Raw genomic sequence first — 18,149 nt, 5'->3', positions numbered from 1 at the left:
TTCCAAGCAAGTTTCCGCCAAAAATGTTTCTTGCAGGCCTAATTTTATTGTCCGTCATATTCCATGCATATTTGATTTACCAAAAAAAAATTCTCAAATAAAATAATAGATTTTACTCTTACTCAAGTGTTAAATTTGTGGTAAAAACACATTACATTGTTAATATCTATCCCTGAGAAGGTTCCTTTTTTTCTGAGACACACTGCCTAATAGAAAACCCCACTTAAAATATCAATATAATAGAATGTAAGCCAAACATTCTGTCAATTTAGAGTCATTTATTTCATTCTGATTATATACATGGAACTGGCATTAGGTATTGTTCAAAACATTATCCAATTATCTAATACATCCATATAATTCATAACATAATCAGTTTGACTACATTGAAACAAGTTCCATTTATCAAAAAGTTATATTCTCTTCAATGTTTTTTACTTCATAATCTAATACAAATTATATATAATCAAATAAAATGCATTCCAAACAATAAAGACAATCCAAAAATATCTAGATCACCTATCTGAAATAGTTTCCATCAACCAGAGACAACTTTTGAGAAAAGTTTGTGCCACTAGCATCATTATAGCAGGTTTACCTAGATATCATTGTTGGCTTATACAATGTTTGAAATGATCAACTAAATATCAAAGCACTTGTGTGGGAATAAAGAAAAATCAGAGAGAGAGAGAGTGAGAGAAAGATAGGGGTAGAGGGGATTAATTGTGCCATGTAGCCACATATTACACAATCATGGTAAGAATACATTGCAAAGTTTTTCAATATCACATAGGCAACAATTTTAAACATTAAAATTAGAATTAAAAATAAACTCAAGAGGGGCAACAGAAAAACAGGAGCTGAGGAGGCAGTAGGTTGACAGTACAAATTCAAACTGTCCCAGTTACAGCACATCACAAGACAACAAATAACTGTTTTACGGGAAGACAGATGACAGGACAGATTTAAGCTGTCCAAGTTCATAAATTCTGACTAATTCATTCTTCTAGCTTCCACATCTTACTACTTGCATGAATTAAATGAAGCACACAAGTCACCAATAATTAATTAACAATTTGCATGATTTTCAAAGTAGACTTTGCTTTTCACTTCAAACCTTTGAAGAAAAGTACAAAATAATCAAAAGCACAGTGATTGATGTGTTGCTTGGATAAAATCAACATTTCCGCGGCTCTCCATGCAGGTCCATGCTGTTAGGCACCGATTGCAATTTACAGATTGACAAATAGACTACGCAATAGAAGAGGATCATATACATATTCAAATATATTTTGCAGAATGGTAATCATTGACTTTTCACAAGAAACCTCTCCCTTGCTCTCTCCCTCTCAATTTTCAATAATTCTCCACATTAGAATGTTATTACTTGAAAAGCAATGATAATTCAATGACATTTGTTCCTCAGGCAAGTAATCACATATAAAGACTGTACTTTAATAAACCCCACATGAGAGCTACTAAAAACATATTTAATGCCACAGTAACAAAAACAAAACTGTCTCCTAATAAACTGATTGTATGTCATAAAAAAGTTTTGATCCGTCTGGAAATTGGTATGCTTGTTGTGACTGTAACATATCTGATTTAAATTGTATTTAATTGCAAAACATGAATCTTTATCAAAACCTCAACAATAAGGACTCAATAAATCTATGATAGCACCATTATTTATCAGAGGAACAAATGTCATGTAACCAATTTGTACATTTCATAATACATGCATTACCAACATTCATTATTATAACAGGAATGTGGGTCAACAACTTTTCCAAAGACATACAAAACTAAACATGTTTAACTGAGAGATGAATCCCTTGTATGAAAGAATAATGACTAATCAGTAGAATTACTATACAAGTGTGATTCCAAGATAACTGTACTATTTAAATTAAGTTTGCAACCAATTTTAAATGCTGTGACTGAGCTTGATGCATGGTATTGAACTCATCAGGGTCTACAAATCACTCAGGATTAAAATGAAGGGGTAACATCACAATTAAGGCACAACTTGCATGCATGTATTATGAAACACAAATTAATGATGTAGAATTAAAGTTCTCTCTTGATGGAATAAGGGCCAGAGGAATATTCTTCAGGAACATCTTCTGCAATGTTGGCTTTCCTATAGAATCCCAGTTCTTCTGTCATCATTTCATTCAGTTCTGTCTGCTTCATCTTGGACAAGTCAATCCTCTAGGAGTGGAAAGGGGGACTCACAGTCGGAGAGAACAAGAAAATGAGACAGAAAGAAGTGAAAGAGAGTGAGAGAGAAAAGTAGAGAGGGGGGGGGGGAGAAGGATGGATTTTAAAACCAAAATGATAAGGTGAAACAATGGTACTCACAGGTACATGTAATGATACTTAAAAGTGTTTTGGGATACATAAAACAAATTTTATATAATATTTTACAACTAAAAGTTAGCCATGCTGAATTCTGCATTGAATGTTATGAAATGTTGATTATTCTAAAATTTGAAATTCTTCTTATCCTTTGAAAGATGACCATGATCAAAACTATAGCAAGCACATGAAACAGAAGTTACATTTTGATTTTTATGTGGAATATGTATTACTACACTATTTTGAAGGAAAACATTTGAACACTAATGGGGAGTTTTTCAAAAGTAAACTAAAAATTAAAGTTGATAAGAGAAGAAAATTTTAATATCCATAAATTTTTATCAAAGCAAAGCCTCCAAAAATCAAGGCACTATCACTATCAGATTTGTTTTTCTGATTTGGGAACAGAAAAAGCACATATTGAGTAAAAACTGATTATGATTTTGAGAATTTATAGAGAAAAAAGGTTGTTTATTAATATTGTGCAACAGGAATGAAATATCTAAAATCAAACATATGAAAAGAAGACCAACTGCTTTTTGGAAAACCAATTTTTCAATTTTTCCCCTGCATAATGGAAATTTGATAACTTTATGATAAATGGACCTCTTTTGTTTGTTTTTGTTTTGACAAAACAGAAAAATGAACATTTCTACTGATTTCCTTTTCCTTTTTTTTCTTTTTTTGTTGCTTTGACAGAATAGAAAATTGAATGCCTCTGAACTGCTTTTTCATTTTTGCTTTGACAAAACAGAATATCGAAGACTGCCACCTATGTTAACATTTGTGCAAGCTAGCTCAGGTGTCACGCGCGTAAAACATTCCCCATAGACTTGTGTGTTAAAATGGCACTTTTGAAAAATTCATAAAAAATAAATGTGAAATTAGAGGGTGGAATGTTTACTACCAAGGGATAGGATATATATCTGACATTCCAAATCTGACCAGGAAAGGGTACCGTAGCCAGCTCATTTTAAAAATAAATCGCCATTTATGAAGATAACTATGAATCGATCGAATTCATCAACTGAAACAGTAAAATAGCCCTAATTATTCCGCCAGTCAAAAAATAGTTCCAAGTCACTTATTTATCTTCCCAATTTGGGCGAAGTAAGTTCAGTAGTTACCATTTCTAGAATCAGTGTTAGATTTTGAATCACATTCATACATTTTTGTCAATCAGCAATATCAAATTGACAAAAATTCGAATGGGTTGGGTCGAACGAATATCTTTAGCCCTCCTGATGTAATTAGGCTCGTGGAACCTATATATATTATATGACATATGTATTTTATTTTTTTGAATAGCTACTTTGCTATTCTTTTATATCTGTACACTCACACTAGCACAAAGAAATGCATTGAAAATGCCTATTTTCTATGCAATGACCCATTTTAATGTGTTACACATACATGTTATTTTCACTATATATGGATGTATACAAATCCTACCTGCATAGAGCCCAACAGTGAATGCAATGACAATATAGGTCCCTATCAATTGTAATATAAAGGTGTATGTAAATTCTGTGTAGATATCAGGATACCAGAACTTTCCCAAACATAATTACCAAATATACATGAGATTGGATGAGGACACAATAAAAGAATGAGATACTACTTTATTATATTTGCATTTGACCTATTCAAAATCTTCCTAGGGCTGTTGCCTCTCAAATGTAAGAAGGATAATATATACATAAATAGAGAGAGAGAGAGAGAGAGAAAGAAAGATAATTTTATAAATAAAAAATGGTTTAATAAAGAGGGGGGAGGGGCTATACTAAGATTGCAGCACACAGCAGCCCCCCCCTCCCTCCTTAGCTGAGCACTATTAGATACCTTACCTTACTCTGTGCCCTTTTCTAAATACCTTCTTGAAGGTACCACTCTAGTTCTCTTCAGTAAAGTTTTTAAAGTTCTATCTCCTCTCTACCTACCCCCTTCCTAAGAACAATTTTAACATGAGCAATTTCTAAAGGTCTTTCTTATGCTAAGTAGGTGATGTACACTAACACAAAACAATGATAAATCAGAACATAAAGAGGCCTTGACTCTATACATTGACCAATCTACATACATTCCTAGGCTACACAGACCTACTAACTTTACCTGATGTAGCTCTGCTAGCCATTAAATCCATTTTTTGCACCACTAGATGACTAAACATATTGATATCAGTGAGAAATTGTTTGCTAGTGAAGAGTTTGGCCAGGTATTCCATCCACTACTAGGGATTTCTCATATTACTTACAGGTGTCACACGCGTAAAACATTCCCCATAGACTTGTGTGTTAAAATGGCACTTTTGAAAAATTCATAAAAAATAAATGTGAAATTAGAGGGTGGAATGTTTACTACCAATGGATAGGATATATATCTGACATTCCAAATCTGACCAGGAAAGGGTACCGTAGCCAGCTCATTTTAAAAATAAATCGCCATTTATGAAGATAACTATGAATCGATCGAATTCATCAACTGAAACAGTAAAATAGCCCTAATTATTCCGCCAGTCAAAAAATAGTTCCAAGTCACTTATTTATCTTCCCAATTTGGGCGAAGTAAGTTCAGTAGTTACCATTTCTAGAATCAGTGTTAGATTTTGAATCACATTCATACATTTTTGTCAATCAGCAATATCAAATTGACAAAAATTCGAATGGGTTGGGTCGAACGAATATCTTTAGCCCTCCTGATGTAATTAGGCTCGTGGAACCTATATATATTATATGACATATGTATTTTATTTTTTTGAATAGCTACTTTGCTATTCTTTTATATCTGTACACTCACACTAGCACAAAGAAATGCATTGAAAATGCCTATTTTCTATGCAATGACCCATTTTAATGTGTTACACATACATGTTATTTTCACTATATATGGATGTATACAAATCCTACCTGCATAGAGCCCAACAGTGAATGCAATGACAATATAGGTCCCTATCAATTGTAATATAAAGGTGTATGTAAATTCTGTGTAGATATCAGGATACCAGAACTTTCCCAAACATAATTACCAAATATACATGAGATTGGATGAGGACACAATAAAAGAATGAGATACTACTTTATTATATTTGCATTTGACCTATTCAAAATCTTCCTAGGGCTGTTGCCTCTCAAATGTAAGAAGGATAATATATACATAAATAGAGAGAGAGAGAGAGAGAGAAAGAAAGATAATTTTATAAATAAAAAATGGTTTAATAAAGAGGGGGGAGGGGCTATACTAAGATTGCAGCACACAGCAGCCCCCCCTCCCTCCTTAGCTGAGCACTATTAGATACCTTACCTTACTCTGTGCCCTTTTCTAAATACCTTCTTGAAGGTACCACTCTAGTTCTCTTCAGTAAAGTTTTTAAAGTTCTATCTCCTCTCTACCTACCCCCTTCCTAAGAACAATTTTAACATGAGCAATTTCTAAAGGTCTTTCTTATGCTAAGTAGGTGATGTACACTAACACAAAACAATGATAAATCAGAACATAAAGAGGCCTTGACTCTATACATTGACCAATCTACATACATTCCTAGGCTACACAGACCTACTAACTTTACCTGATGTAGCTCTGCTAGCCATTAAATCCATTTTTTGCACCACTAGATGACTAAACATATTGATATCAGTGAGAAATTGTTTGCTAGTGAAGAGTTTGGCCAGGTATTCCATCCACTACTAGGGATTTCTCATATTACTTACAGGTGTCACGCGCGTAAAACATTCCCCATAGACTTGTGTGTTAAAATGGCACTTTTGAAAAATTCATAAAAAATAAATGTGAAATTAGAGGGTGGAATGTTTACTACCAATGGATAGGATATATATCTGACATTCCAAATCTGACCAGGAAAGGGTACCGTAGCCAGCTCATTTTAAAAATAAATCGCCATTTATGAAGATAACTATGAATCGATCGAATTCATCAACTGAAACAGTAAAATAGCCCTAATTATTCCGCCAGTCAAAAAATAGTTCCAAGTCACTTATTTATCTTCCCAATTTGGGCGAAGTAAGTTCAGTAGTTACCATTTCTAGAATCAGTGTTAGATTTTGAATCACATTCATACATTTTTGTCAATCAGCAATATCAAATTGACAAAAATTCGAATGGGTTGGGTCGAACGAATATCTTTAGCCCTCCTGATGTAATTAGGCTCGTGGAACCCTCAGGGCAGCTATAATCATGGCCAACCAAAAAGAATAATAAATGAGAAAAAACAGTTGAATCCCCCTTTAAAGTAACTTATCTCATACACAAAAAGAAAAGGTTCAGGTGATTTCAACATCTGTTCAAATAGGTTATATTATCATTAGATCCGTATAACTGAAGTGCTTGTTTGCATATCGTGCAAGCTGTTTAAATATGCAAAAAAATGAACCTCAGAATGAGAGCTCACTATACATGTATGAGCAAGACTGAGATGGTTTCTGTAACTCTCGCCAAATTCATATTTATGTTATATGTTGCCTTACTGTAAAATAATACATAATGAATATTGAATAATACATGAGGACCCCTTCTCGGTAGACAAGCAGCACCATGACTGATGCTTCTGAGTAGGGGTTTCCTCCCATTTTCATTTTGTTAATTTCATATTTATTATTTCATTTGTATTGTTACCGGTACTTGTTTTTTTTTAACAGAACCAAATTCTAATCAAATACTGCAAATGCAATTCTAGTAAAAAAAGGGAAAACCATTTATTCTTATCCTTTCTTGATTTGTTTTGAGACCATATATAACAAAATGTTCTTTTGTTTACCATTTTTTTCATGCAAAGTCGTCACTTAATATTTAGACCAGTAAAAAATCATAAATTTCACATCTACAAATCTCATGATCGAACCATTGCCCTTTGGTATATATTATAGTATACAAATGATGCACAGACTTAAGTGCATGCCATCAGTAAATTCTGTGAGCCAAAGGTACACTGTGTGCACTGAGTAGATTTAGACTTGTTTACATACGGTAGTTACCGCATGCTCACTAGTCCTACCAAAGCAAGAACAAACCTGTGTATCATTTGTTTTATCGAATGGTGGAATATTTTGCCAAGAAACAGGTTTTTTTTTTACTTCATGCCTACTACCGGAGGTATGGCAAATTTACCAGGTGCATGGCTAGCTTAAAATTAAATATAGAGACCCTTTGTATGAAATTGGGACCATGCATTAATCAAACTTATATGATATACAAGTACCTTACTTTACTTTTAGATACCATACTTTAATAATAATATGAGCCCATGCCTTATTACACTCAGATTAATTACCAGATACATACTCACCTCTGCTAGGCCTAAGGTACTCGAGTTAAAGATTTGTATTTTACTATCTCTGGATCCATGCATGACCTAACCCAATTACTAGGTTTATAACTCACCTGTAATATACTGCCTGACTCATCAAGAAGGAGTAGATCTGGATTCGCCCCAGGAACTGGCTTGAACATTACATTATGACTGGAAACATTTGAGTTAAGGCTTATATGCACTCCATTTCTTTTAAACAACTCAGAGGCCTGTCTCATAAAGACTCGTAACTATGCCAACTTTGCCATTATGGTTATCTACATGTGTGTTACAATGGTAATATGGCCCAACAGCCAATCAGGATCAAGGTCTCTATGGTAGTGCAATAAAAGCAAAGTTATATGTGAGTCATTCTGAAATAACAACTCTTTTAAATGAAAAGATTAGTCAGATTAGATTAATAAAGTGTTGAAGTACACTATTCGCTAGTGTTTCAAAAGTGCTTTGCTGCTGTGAAAGTGTAAACTTTTTTAGATTCATGTGGAATAATTATTGAAATCTGTGGATCTGAGGATGAGGCCAAAATCTCAATGGAAATAAGTTCAAAAGCTGCCTAGTTCAAATCACTGAAAATATGCTCTGTGAAATAGTGCACTGTATAGCCTTGAATAGCCTACATGTAAGGATACAAGAAATGAAGATCTTCATAGATGAAAGCTTTGGCTTCAGGCCATCTCTTCAAACATCATCCTGTACAACTCTGTGTTTGAATGACATTCAACAGGTAACTGCAATAATCTTGTGACATTCTAATTTTATCTCATTCATTCCATGATGCAGATGAAGTGCATGCAATCCATATAACTCATTCAGTACAGACCTTTTTGTGCTGTTACCTGACTGACCCAGATAGACCTTCCTTTTTTTTTAATTCAAGTTTGGAAGAAAAAAATGAGCCTACTGACCCATATGTTGATAATGATATTTACCAAAATTCTTTTTACACAACTTAATTTTTTTTATAAAATTGCTAAAGATTCAATGGAACATATGGTAAGTACAAGATTTAACCTCCATAAAATTCGAACTTGGAGCTCTTTGATATGATACCTAAACAACTATCTAAGATTAATAATATTTCACAAGGGGGGCAGCATTATACATGTAGATCAATTCATGTTATTGTCATGTAATAGTGAAAAAAACATTTTAAAAAATTGTCCTCAGACTCTTGATACATACATGATTTCTACATTTTATAAATTCAAAATCAAAATCTTAAATTTTGGTTTGAAGTTTTTTTTTTTTAATTTGATATTAGTTTATCCCCAAATAACCCAGTGGTCTGAAATTTCATTCATTAATTTGCCTCTATAAACACTACATGTAATTTCTATGCAATTGGGACTTATACTTTCAATATTATCTTGAAAATTAAAAATCACAACCTTCGTAAAAAGTTAATTTACCCTGATTACTTTGACTTTGATCATGTGACCCAAAACTTGTAGTACTAATAGAGTACTGAAGTGATTTTTTTTGTATTTCAGAATTTTTGATACCATATTTTGGTAGAGCATGATGAAATACCTCCACTACCAAAATTTAGTGCGAATCAGTCCATGGGGGCCCAAGATACACGTATGACCTCATTAGGAACCAGGCCATTAATACATTGACTTCAATGGTAATTATGTATTCATGAGGTCATATCTCAGGCCCCCATGGACCGATTCTCACCAATTCCCTTCATTGAGGAAAACTTCTGCAAGTGATCCAGTTAAAACAATCATGAAATACTCCCCAGAAAAAATAGGGCTTGCACTAAAAGGATACTAATATGGGATGTCTTCATGGATGAAACGCTTCACTTCTGGAAGCCTATTCAAACGTCATCCACTGCAGCTCTGAAAATAAAGAGTACCACAAAATTAAAGTAAAAAAAATTGCACATGAACATTGTATGTACAAGATTTAAACATAAAGTCCACAAAGGCATCAAAGTGGTTAAATGCAAAACGTATCAATTCAGGTTTGGCAAACATATCCTTTGAATTATTCAATTTTTGTAATGTCAATTTTGAATTGCCCCCCCCCCCCATTTTTTATGTCTTATGAAGAATCAACAGAATTCCGAAAAGCATGAAATACTATAAATGTGTCTGATTTCATTAAAGGTCATGACATTACCCAGAAGACATTTTGTAAAATCACATTTCAATCATATCCTCGTAACTCCTAATCACATAAGCTTAAAGGGTCAACAGGTCATGCTCAAAATCACTTTATGATCAAATGTGACCAGCCACCCCAAAACCAACAATAAATCACCAAGAAAGGATCTCTGTATATAACCAAAATAGTCATTCAAATGGTCTCCAAAAAGCCAAACTTGGAAAATAAGCTTATCCGATAAAAAAATCCCTCTTCTTCATACTGTAAAAATTGTAAATTTTAATAATTAAGATGGAATACAATTATAGTTTGTTTTCAAGACACAATTTTTTTTTTTTTTGGGGGGGGGAGCCTCGAAGTTTCAGCGAGATTGTGCACCTCTCAAGCTTGAGTGAACCCAAAACTTTGAACCTTGTTTTCTCTTTATTTTTGTTAAAGCTCTCGCTGAATTTCCCATGCATTCAAGTAAATACTTGTGAGGATTATTATAAATTGATCAATTTTGACAAGTTATATCATTTTAAAGCTTAAAGGGATGGTCCGGGCTGAAAGTATTTACAGCTTAATAAATAGAGTAGAATTCACTAAGCAAAATGCCAAAAATTTCATCAAAATCAGATAACAAATAACAAAGTTATTGAATTTTAAAGTTTAGCAATATTTTATGAAAACAGTCGTCATGAATATTCATTAGGTGGGCTGATGTCACATCCCCACTTGTTCTTTTGTATTTTATTATATGAAATTGGGCTGAAAGTATTTACAGCTTAATAAATAGAGTAGAATTCACAAAGCAAAATGCCAAAAATTTCATCAAAATCTGATAACAAATAACAAAGTTATTGAATTTTAAAGTTTAGCAATATTTTATGAAAACAGTCGTCATGAATATTCATTTGGTGGGCTGATGATGTCACATCCCCACTTGTTCTTTTGTATTTTATTATATGAAATTAGGTTTATTCAAATTTTTACCTCCAAGAACTAGAAAAATTGGATTGACAACTGAATAGTGCATTAGATATTTATTGCTGCAACTTATTTCATTATAAGGGAGACATATTATTCACACAAGAATGAAATAATGAAAAAATTATGATTTTATGTAATAACATAAGAAAACGGAAAGGGGAGATGTGACATCATCAGCCCACCTAATGCATATTCATGACTGTTTTCACAAAATATTGCTAAACTTTAAACTTCATTAACTCTATTATTTGTTATCCGATTTTGATGAAATTTTCGGCATTTTGCTCAGTGAATTCTACTCTGTGTATTAAGATATAAATATTTTCAGCCCGGACCATCCCTTTAAGAAGTGCTTTTTCAAACCCAATAAAAATCTTGATATTCATTTTGGGCGACTTATTTTTGGTTATGGGGTGGCTCATCTCAAATATGAGTACATGTACGGTTTAGGTGATTTTAAGCATGTCAAAAAATTGACCTACATGTATGTATCATTAACATAGAATCACAGAAAGCATATCAATGCAATGAATTCAGATCAACTTAATTCCTAGATCAGCTTTCTAAGAACATCCGTCATACATGTGGATTGCAGCAGGCATGCATGCATTCTCTCATAATGTGCCATATGGGAAAAAATGTACGTACATACTTAAAATTCACTGTAGCACATCAAAAAGAACAGGAATCCTCAGTTTCTTTTTTTTTTAATATTTGGATAGCATATGAATTAAAGATATATGTCTCATTTTACCCTCAATTTTACATAAAATGATGCCATCAAAGTGCATCGGAACTCTATGATGTTATGACATCACCAAAATTATGCAACTTTGACTTTAACTGAAAATGGTGGATTTTTGCCAAATTCTCAATGTTAAGCTTAGGCAATACTCTGACTCTCTGAATTATTGGACCAATTATTGCCTTCATATTTTATTGCAAGAAATGCATCAAATGTTGTGAAAAATAGCTAAATTAAAAAAAAGCAATTTTCCAATTCAAATAATTCAAATGTTTTGAAAGCATAATCAAATCAATATTCCCATGCATATGATCCATGCATAAGCACATAAAACACAATCATCCATAATTTTTTACCTTGTTCTGCCAAACCATCATGCATTGCTGAAAAGATCATTACTAATAATGAAGGGCATTTGGTCTCAACATGGATCTACATTATATTAATGGTTAACACAAGCGTTCCATTGATGCAATGACAGTCACTTTCACCTGATTATGAAGTGCATTTTTATGAGAAAGATGTCCAAGGACAACAGTGAATACCATGAGTCATGACTATCAGTATCAAGGCATATCTGATCATTTACAAAGGAACATTTTTTGGTCTTGGTTTTTGCTGGCTATGTCCTGTTTCAGAATATGCCTTTCATTTAATAACATTTCATTTAATTTACACCAAATTAAAAGATATACTTGTAAAGCAATATACAAATACAGATTATTGGTACATCAATAAAAAGCTTGCCAGGCTTGTGGATGGCCCAAAGTGACATTCATAACATAATAGGGGAGAGTGGGGTGAATAATCCCCCATAGTTTAATTTTAATCATATCTTTTTAATTCAAAGCAGTCGAAACATCAGATTCTATATTATCAGAAATTTTTAGAATTTATCAATCTCATTTCATATTAAAGTAAAGAGCATTAAATATTGTAGTGGGGGTAGCCTCATTTGCTCCACCGAAATGGGCCAAATGAGGCCCCTCACTAAAAACTATTTTGTGTTGCTACATCAAAGGAAAATAGTTCAGTTGAATTTATAATCACTAATCATTTAGGCCTACTAATTCAGTAACAATTATAGTATTAATATCTGTTTATTTACCATTTAAGGCTCTCATTTTAGGATTAATTAACAGTCCTATTCAATGTTATTTAAAAAAAAAAAAGATTCTCCAAATTGTGTTTTCTACTGTCACAATTATACTATGTCTATACATGTATATGTTTTATTGCCAGTGGACACTTTAAGAGTATAGAATCAAGTGTGAAAATGTCTACACTGCAAATTACAACAGATTAAACTATACCATGGAAATTGTGTTTTAATCTGGGGGGCCTCATTTGCCTTATTGGGCATGTTGAGTTCATATGCATCCAGTAAGAAAAAGAGGGTACGTGATGAATTTTACTACATGTACATTACTTGTATAATGCCTTAATATTGAAGTATTAAACTAAGATTAAAAGTAAAATAAAATTCATACTGGATAGGTACATACATGTACAGTGCTAGCCTCTCTAAAGTGGTGATGCTACTTTCAAAATTTTGATTTTGAGGTGCTGCTGCGTTGTGCTCTTCCTGGTCATGGGCACTGGGCTATGAGTCATTTTCAATATTCATTTTCATGTTCAATATCTGTACTCAGGAACTGTCTCAAATACACACAAACAGCAATTCCTCTGAGCTGACAAGGGTATAATATTAATAGTAAGCTAATAACTAACTGCAGGCCTTATTTACCCCAGGGCCCGGGGGGGGCCACTTACATTGACGAGTGGATACCATGCGCGACCCCAAAAACACGTAAAAAGGATGTCTTTTTCAAGATAGGGCACGTTAAGTACGTTACGTGATAAGGGTGTCAAAAACACAAAAATAATGAAAAAAGGGTATCTATTTCGCTATGAAAGGAACGTGTTTAGGGTCAAATTTTCGGGGATGATAAAACAAAATTAAAATGTTTCATAAAGGATGTCCTTTTTGCCCCAACACTACATGTTTAGGGTCCGATTTGCGCGAGGTGTGGAAGGTGGAGCCGTAGGCCTACTAAACCAAATGGGGGGTGTAAAGGTAAAACCGACGACCGACGGACCCGTGACATAAAAATAAAATATCGCTGTACTTGTTTAGGGGTTCATTTCAGGGAATACTCGCCAAGAGTATCGTTTTGTTTCCAATACTTGATAAGGGTAGGGTTTCAGACGCCAATACTTGTTAAGGTGTGCATTTTCAGAAAATGAAAAATACGTGTTTAGGGTATCCACTCGTCAATGGAAGTGGCCCCCCCCCCCCCCCCGGCCCCAGGGCCTCAATTACACACTCTCCCATTGATAATTCATTCATCATCATAAAAATACAAATTAATGACATAAGATATGACAGGAAAGAAGAAGGAAAAAGTGCAGCTAAGGTTATTTGTCAAGAGTAAACGATTGTTGTGAGTACAGTAAATGTCGTTTGTAAAAAGTGATCATCCTTAAGATATGGAGCAGACGATTTTTGTGATATCATAAAATTAGTTCTTTTTCGACAGATCTGCAAACTTTCACATTCAAATAATGACATCAATAATTTTGAGAGATCATACATGATCTCTACATGCTATGTGCCATGAATATGTGGAAAATTACTTTGGGGGAAAATGGGATTATAAGTTCACAATATAGCCTCTATCTTGAAAAATACATATTTTCTCAAATAAAACACATAGAACTAAGATTACCCATTGTACCCACAAGGAATATTCAATGTCTATTTCTCCCATGACTCCCAGTCCCCACAGAGAGAGAGTAAAAAAAAATGACCCACAAACTTTACACAGATCTGCAAGACAGATTTTCATTAACTCTATCAAAAAGGTGAAAAAAATATTGGATTTCAGGCACTATCTTCATGTGATGCAGATGGCCCCAATATGCAGCCAATCTCATCAAAATCCCTGAATCGTGTGTAAAGTTAATTGGTGTGCAAACATGGGGCACCTTTTTTTCTTGTTTTATCTGGAATTTAATGACTGACCAAGGTTTTTTCAATCAAAGAACACTGTAGGCAATTCTCTCAATTTTCATGAGATTTTGGGAAAAATTACTCATATAAGGAACATTATCAACTGAAAAATTTTGTGTAGTATAAAGAAATCAAACCTAGGGCCATATTCTGAAAATTGTCTTTAGAAAATATTCTGGTTTTCTTGTATCTTTTCTTGTAATTTTTTTTTGTAACTTTCACTGCAAGCGCATTACGAGTCCTATGGCCAACATCCATCTGTGTAGGAGGATAAAACATCAGAAAATATTAAAAAACACTAATGAAAAACGGTGAAACGGGGGATACATCAGTCAACAATTTAAGATCATTTATCAAGCGATTATCTTGAGTTACAAGAAAAGTAAAGAACATTTTCAGAATACCACCCCTGGATGATGTGTAACCTTATATTATACCCAGTTGTTGGGTGTACAGGCCAGAAATACTAGAAAATTGATTTTAAACAGCCATTTTGACTTTTTATTTTAATCAAGCAAAGTCTCAATTGTAATAGTATGGTACTTTACGAAATGTTAGGAAATATTATACAGAGAAAAAACTGAAGATTATCCAAAGACAAAAAAAAGAAGGCTTCAAAATTTAAAGTGTCCGCACACCCCATCCCCTTCCTAACACTCTAACTTTGAGTCTAGATCTAGACCCTAGGCCTATCTAAGTTGATTTTTTTTTGGTGCGCTGACACGCCACCCCCCCCCCCCCCCCCCCCCCCGTTCACTTCAGCGCTGGAGATTGACATTAAGGTTTTTTTTGCTTTTACTGCACCGGAAACTGTCTACAACGCATCGATTCCTTTGAAAATGCAAGTAAAATCACAATGAGGCTTTCGACTTTGTAGAAAGTTGGTGGACTGGGACAGCACTGAGCTGACACTGATTATCCGAACTTTGTCTTTGCCAAGGAAGAACAATGAAATATGTTGTTGTCCAGAATCAACATGATCAAGACAAGAGATTCCGATCGGGGGGGGGGGGGGCACTCAGTATATAATGCATAGTGGGTATGTGCCGCGGAGGGGACCCCCATTTTTACACTCAAATTTCCGTTCCAAGGCATATCATTTTTTGTCTTGAGAAAAAGAACAAAGAAAGCCGCTCCAAAGCATAGCATTTTCTTCTTATCGAGAAAAAGGAGAAATAAATCCGCTCCAAGGCTTCGCATATTTTCCGTTACGCCGTTCCGGTCGCATTGTTCTGCTACAATGGGCCGCAATTTTGGTGAAAAGCGGCCGCAGAGCGCTGACCGACCATTACCTCTGCGATAGCGCACCCGGCGCCCGTGCCGCTGGGCAAGCTGCATGCACGTTCCGTAGGGATGCATACGCACTCACACGCAGGGACCCGTTCCAAGGACCCCCGTTTTCACAAACATTTGTAGTTCCGAAGCCCGTTCCGAGGACCCTCCTTTTTACAATAAGCCCGCTCCAAGGCCCCCGTTTTTTATCTCGCCTGCGGCACATATGGTGAGACTACCACATATCGACCACCTCTTTTGAAACCGACCACCTTGCGCGCGTTAAACTTATTGCGTATTACGATACGCGCGGGAGAGTAGGCGCAGTGTCCATAGAAACGGTAAGAATCGATCTTACAAGAAAAAAAGAAGCAACAAAAAGTAAAAATTTAATAGAATTAATCAAAATTGTATTGACCAGACCCAAACCCCGCTGAAAAACCAAGAAATCCGATAGGAGACGGCTTTAGAACAAATATCCATCGTCAATCGTCGAATCATGTGCCGGAGCTCGCAGTGGAAGTAGTGAGACGATCATTTACATGTTGACATCATAGAACTGATTGGAAGAATAAAAATATTTCGCCACCGCGACAAGAATCGGCCGTAAACTTAGTGTATCGCGGTGGTCGGTTTCAAAAGACGGGTACAAATGAGCAAATGTAAAATCGTCGTATTCGTTGTTCGTCGATATATACGCGGATTGAATCGGAGTCGCCGAGCGAAACATGGGAATCTGATCGGCTAAATTTTTTGCACAAATGAGACGAAAACTGGGTAAAATTGATGAATATTTTCGCAGATACGATGCTTAGAAGATTAGGTGGTCGATAAATAAGGGGTAGTTGGTCGAATGCCCCCCCCCCCCCCGGGATTCCGATGCTGTCCCAGTTCATCAACTTTTAAAAAAAATTGTGATTTGACTTGCATTTTCGAAGGATTTGGTGGATTTATATTGTAATGTAGAGAGTATTCTCCTAGGAAATGCGAAACTAGGTCCGGATTCTGACTCAGACTCTGAGACTGAGTCAGTGAGTGACTGATGCCTGCGGCTGAAGCTTTTTGTGTTAGGCCTATGCATTTTGCCTATTTTTTTCTCCACTGCACTGATGACTGAATCACTGATGTCTACAGAGGCAGAGCTCCAACCGATCTATTTCATTGTAAAATAAGGAGATAATCACCTCAACTCTGGCGCTCATTACTTGTCCATCGGCTTCAACAGATATACAAATGGCGGTCAGGAAAATGAATCCCAGTCCCAAAATTGTCGAGAGTTCCCGTGTTTTCGCCATGTTAACCAGATAGGAGAGAGGCTAGGGCGCGCGTGTATGTTGATCCGAGCTACTATACCATACTCGACTCAGATATAATCAGCGCGCCGTACCGAACGCGCGCCAGCGCAGCACCGGCACCACGGAAATCCTTTTCATTTCCGTGCGCAGCTCTGAAGCTTGTTTCTACATGTAACTCCGCTATTCTACTAGTAACCCCGAGGAGTCGCTTAAAAAAACGTTGATATTTGGCCAATCGATGTACACACCTAAGTAATGGGGTTGGGGCTTAATAGGGGCCGGGCGCCATTCCAAATTACTGAGGGGCCCCAATATTTTTTCACAATTTATTTTTATCTCCTCATATATCAGGGAAAAAAATATGTGAACTATATAAAAAAAATTATAACTATTATTTTGCTACAGGCCTATTGGACGATATGAGTTTGATCACAATCGCGTTGCATTTCAAAAAGAAAAAAAAACTATATTTCCCGGCACAGACAATTTTAGGAACTTTTAACAATCTGAAATATGCAATTATTAATGACCTATATGATACCAAATTAATACGTAGACCTGATACTGAGTTATTATATTGGAAACTGAATTATTTTAAATAACACCAAACCATATGGGATTTCACCAGTTTGTTCTAAATTTGTTCCTAATGCTGTCATAAGGCACAAAATTGATTGCAAAGTGAATTTTACAATTAAGCATATATATAGAGGCCCGTGGGGGGGGGGGGGGAGGTCTCCCCTTCCCTGCCTGTGATCACAATATTTGTTTAGGAGGTAATTTATTTAAAAGATCATAATTTGAACCATAAAGAAGAATTTCACACATCATTGTGCTTTACTCTCACTTTTAATTTGCTAAGACCACCCCTAATAGACAATACGTGGTAGTATATGCTTCTTCCATATAAACCCCTCAAAAAAGTTATTCAGTTTTACTAGTATATAGTTTTGTTACTGAAATATAGAAAAGGTATGTGAACCTGGTATCATTAGAGAGGTTCACCATTCTTCTTTCCTATTGTTTGCCACGTACCTGTTGTGATTATATGTC

At 35.0% G+C, this 18,149-nt stretch overlaps 1 protein-coding gene across 1 annotated transcript; it reads right to left on the bottom strand.

Moving 5' to 3' along the window:
- Positions 1-258: 258 nt before the first annotated feature.
- Positions 259-17,267, bottom strand: LOC129254992 (selenoprotein M-like). Its single transcript, XM_054893539.2, has 4 exons — positions 16,986-17,267; positions 9,461-9,531; positions 7,756-7,834; positions 259-2,214 (listed from the first exon to the last, which is right to left on the bottom strand). Exons 1-4 carry the CDS (start codon positions 17,094-17,096, stop codon positions 2,071-2,073), a joined length of 405 nt encoding a protein of 134 aa, XP_054749514.1. The 5' UTR covers positions 17,097-17,267; the 3' UTR covers positions 259-2,070.
- Positions 17,268-18,149: the final 882 nt, after the last annotated feature.

This window comes from Lytechinus pictus, chromosome 2, assembly GCF_037042905.1.
Source record: "Lytechinus pictus isolate F3 Inbred chromosome 2, Lp3.0, whole genome shotgun sequence".
Lineage (NCBI taxonomy): Eukaryota > Metazoa > Echinodermata > Echinoidea > Temnopleuroida > Toxopneustidae > Lytechinus > Lytechinus pictus.
This window is presented reverse-complemented; position numbering and strand designations above follow the sequence as displayed.